General features: G+C 41.7%; 1 protein-coding gene across 1 annotated transcript; it reads right to left on the reverse strand.

Annotated features, from left to right (window-relative positions):
- Nucleotides 1-1,768: 1,768 nt before the first annotated feature.
- Nucleotides 1,769-2,595, reverse strand: LOC136063224 (8-hydroxygeraniol dehydrogenase-like). The gene is made up of 3 exons (XM_065763272.1): nt 2,369-2,595; nt 2,062-2,175; nt 1,769-1,835 (listed from the first exon to the last, which is right to left on the reverse strand). Exons 1-3 carry the CDS (start codon nt 2,467-2,469, stop codon nt 1,811-1,813), a joined length of 240 nt encoding a protein of 79 aa, XP_065619344.1. The 5' UTR covers nt 2,470-2,595; the 3' UTR covers nt 1,769-1,810.
- Nucleotides 2,596-3,571: the final 976 nt, after the last annotated feature.

The raw sequence follows: 3,571 nt of genomic DNA on the forward strand, positions 1-3,571 counted from the left end.
AAGAAGAAATATTGACGCACCTAAAGTCGAGGTTTCCCATCGCCGACGTAACCTCGGGAGATCACCCCACAACTTACCCGAGGGTGTCTCAAAATCGTCCCCAGACACAAAGAAGAACCTGGACTTCCAGTACCTGAAAAAGGACAGCAAACCCTTGACGATCCTAGTCCTTCTTTCCCAGGGCACCAATTCATAATACCCATGTTCCTTGGACGCCTTCAGACGATATAGATAGATAAGCTCGTCCACCCTGAGCATGTCCCCGTCATTGGCTGCCAGCCAAATCCCCGTACAACTCACCAAGATCCTCCACGAGTTGGGCATTAGCTGCCTGGGAGCAATACCAAAACGGTCTAAAAGCTTCATGAAGAAGGGATGGACCGGGAACCTCAATCCACAAACGAAGGTAGATTCATAGAAGCATACCTCGCCGGGAAAGAAGTGATAGGCCCGATCCCTCTCACCAGGTAGACGAACCCTAACCCTGTCTGGGAATTGAAATCTGTCCCTAAATCTACCTAAGGTTTCCACGTCCAACCCACACTCCTCCTCCAGAGCATAAAAAGCCCTAACCTCTCGAGGGGTAGAATGGGCTGTATCTTCCTCTACTGGGTTACCGCTAGACGATAACCCAGTCTCGAGTTCGCTAGACCTGACCTCTGACATCGTCCTCTCCTTCACTAATTTTTCAAACCACTCGACGAATTGATGTAGAAGAGGCAGTAAATCTGCCAACACGACGGCCAAACTATTGCCCTCGTAAACAAAGTTTTCAAGGTAAGGAAAAGTTCCTAAAGCCCCCCCCCCCCTAATCGAGCAAAAAGGAATGAAATCGAAGGGCAATTTGACTTAACCTCAGAGCTACTGAACATGGAAAGCTAGAAAACACAGAAAATAAAAGGCCTAAGGTACCCTAAAGCCAAAAAGAAGACAAACAAAGAAGAAACAGCAAGGAAAGAAGAAATAAAATATCAGAAATTTACAACGACAGAAATAAGCAAGATAAACAGAAAGCCAAAAAGAAGGACATACCTCGGAGAAGAAAACCGTGGCGCTACGCAGAAAAAATCGCTGGGAAGAAAGGCAGAGAAGATGAGAACCAGAGCAATAATGGAGGAGCTTTTTCGAAAAAGTGAAAAGAAAATGATGAGAAGAGAGGAAGTTTAAAACCAAAGATCGGGAAGCTGAAAAACCAACGGGAAAATCAAGAAGACTCATCATGTGAAGCATTAACTCGCCCAATCAAAAGGTGCCACGTGGGCCACAACCCAAAAGGAACCGCCGCAGCTCATTAAATATGGCTCAAAAACCCAACCGCCTACTGCCCAGAAACCTTTCACCTTCCTTGGTCAACACGACATGTCATGACGACCACAAAATCTGGGGGCAACTGATGGGACTGACGAAGTAAATCATGGAAGAGGTAAGCTTGACCGACGAGGAAAGCCTTCAATGACGAGAAGACACTTTACTGACGGGGACAACATTTCATTCAATACCATCAGTAAATGACAGGGACGGTTACAAAACCAGTTGGACAGACCATTGGAACAAAATTAAAGCCACATGATGAGGCCAGAAAACGTTACCTAGAGGGAAATTAAACCACCATAATTACCCAACGGCTAGAGCCTACAACAACATATATAAATCCCTCACACTCTCCCAAAGCAAAGGTATGAACATATTGAGATTGATACTATTTGATTGCTTATTCTTGAGTAATTCTTGACACCAACTTTAGCATCGGAGACATTGTGGCAGGCACCACACCGGTGACCATCCTTGAAAAAACATCTTTGCAAGAGGCCTAAGATCGTCCCTGTCTGCATTCACTGATTGACGAATTCACACTTCATCAATCAACTTATCCATTTTGGATCTCATAAAAAAATATCAATTTTGGATATCTATTTAAATAATAATAATACGTTACACTACCAATATCTATACACTTAAAGTTGTAAGTACAGGAAAAGCCCAGAAATTTTTTTCCCCCCGAAAGGAACAAACAGAACTAATAAAATTCAAAAATAGTAGAAGGAAAAATGAAAAAAATACCCTGGAACAAGAGGGTAGAATGAGAAGCCCCAATCATTCTTGATGCTGTGAAGATCGGAGTGACAGATTCCACAATACAGCACCTTAAACCTCACATCCTCATCCCCTGTTTTCCTGCATTAATTAATTTGTCATTTCAACACAATCATCAACTCATCTCATCGAGGTTAGTGGTACACACACTTTCCAAAAATAAGTAAAATAAAGTCAAGATCTTTCTCGTTTTTGAGGACTATGTGTACAAGTTTATGTGTAAAATATACACTCCTCTTGATAGTAATACAAAGCGAATATTCATAAACGTTACCTTCTAGAGAAGTTGAAAGGAGAGAGATGGCCAGATTGGTCTCTAGCAGCCCACCCAAAAGCCTTCATAGGGTGTTCTTCTTCTGGTGGTACCTTTGCCATTTGAGTGAAGAGTAGAGAACTGATGTGTTATTGCTTACAGAGTGGAAGAGCAAAAGTACGATGAATTGGTCTTGACTCTGCTTCTCTTTATACAGAAAGAAACGTATGTTCGGTATAGATGGTACCTGAGGCGGTGAGATTCTCTCTCTGAATAAGACAAGGAGAAAGATGTAGAACCTTTTTTTTTTTTTTTTTTTTTCTGCTGGTGAATAAGAATTAAAGAACTTCACTGACGTAATGATTAGCTAAGACTTTAAAGGAGGGGATATTTAAGTAAATTTCTTGGTTGGGGGATTTACATCCCGTGCAATAGCTAGGGTATTGCACGGGGTGCAATAGCTTTAATATCAGCCATGGATTAAATCTAATGCTCAGAAAATTGACATGTAAATCTCCACGCTGGCAATCCACGTGCTTCAATTTCTCTCCTATCTCTTTTTCTCTTTTCACTTCAGCAATTCAGCTTTCCCAAATTTGAATTTCAGAAAAAAACTCACTTGGAGACTAAAAATCCATGGCCGAATCTCAGTGGGCCTCAACTCATCCCACACCACCACCACAACCGGTGATGCTTCCCGGTCTAGTCTTCTCCTCTTTCAAGGTTTTCTCGAAGCTCTCTCTCTTCTCATTGCACCCCCACCACTGCCGTTGGCGGTGCTTATTACCGTTGTCACCACCACTGGTGGCTACCGGGTTTCCCTCTTTCCCTCTCAAATTTATTTTCTCTTTTATTTTTGTTTTTGTTCCAGTTTTAATTATTTTGATGACTAGAGCTGTATGATTTTGTTTGGGTTTGAAAAATGGGGGTTTTGGTATGAGTCTGTTTTATTGTGTAAATTCATGTCATTTTGTGCGTGAGTTATTGAGTGAGTGAAATTTGTGTTCTTGAGAGTGCTTAAATTAGTGTAAACACATGGAGTAGTTGAGTGCAGATCTTAAAATCTGGGTATGTAAAGGGTAAGTTCTACTTTTTTTTTTTTCCTTCCTTTGCTATGATCTTTGTTATTGCCTTGCTTCTTTATTGTTGCTGTTGCTGTGGCCTTTGAGTCCTCTGTTATTGTTGCTGAGGGTGTTTGTTGAAATGCTTCATAGAGGGGTCAAG

Source organism: Quercus suber, unplaced genomic scaffold, assembly GCF_002906115.3.
Source record: "Quercus suber isolate HL8 unplaced genomic scaffold, Cork oak 2.0 scaffold_20, whole genome shotgun sequence".
Lineage (NCBI taxonomy): Eukaryota > Viridiplantae > Streptophyta > Magnoliopsida > Fagales > Fagaceae > Quercus > Quercus suber.

Bases quoted from the DNA above. Each gene is read 5' to 3' on its own strand.
- LOC136063224 (XM_065763272.1), bottom strand. From the start codon at position 2,469: ATGGCAAAGGTACCACCAGAAGAAGAACACCCTATGAAGGCTTTTGGG. The intron at 2,176-2,368 runs GTAACGTTTATG...TAATTAATGCAG, and splicing joins CCTTTCAACTTCTCTAGAAG to GAAAACAGGGGATGAGGATG. The intron at 1,836-2,061 runs GTATTTTTTTCA...TTCGTCAATCAG, and splicing joins TTCTACCCTCTTGTTCCAGG to TGAATGCAGACAGGGACGAT.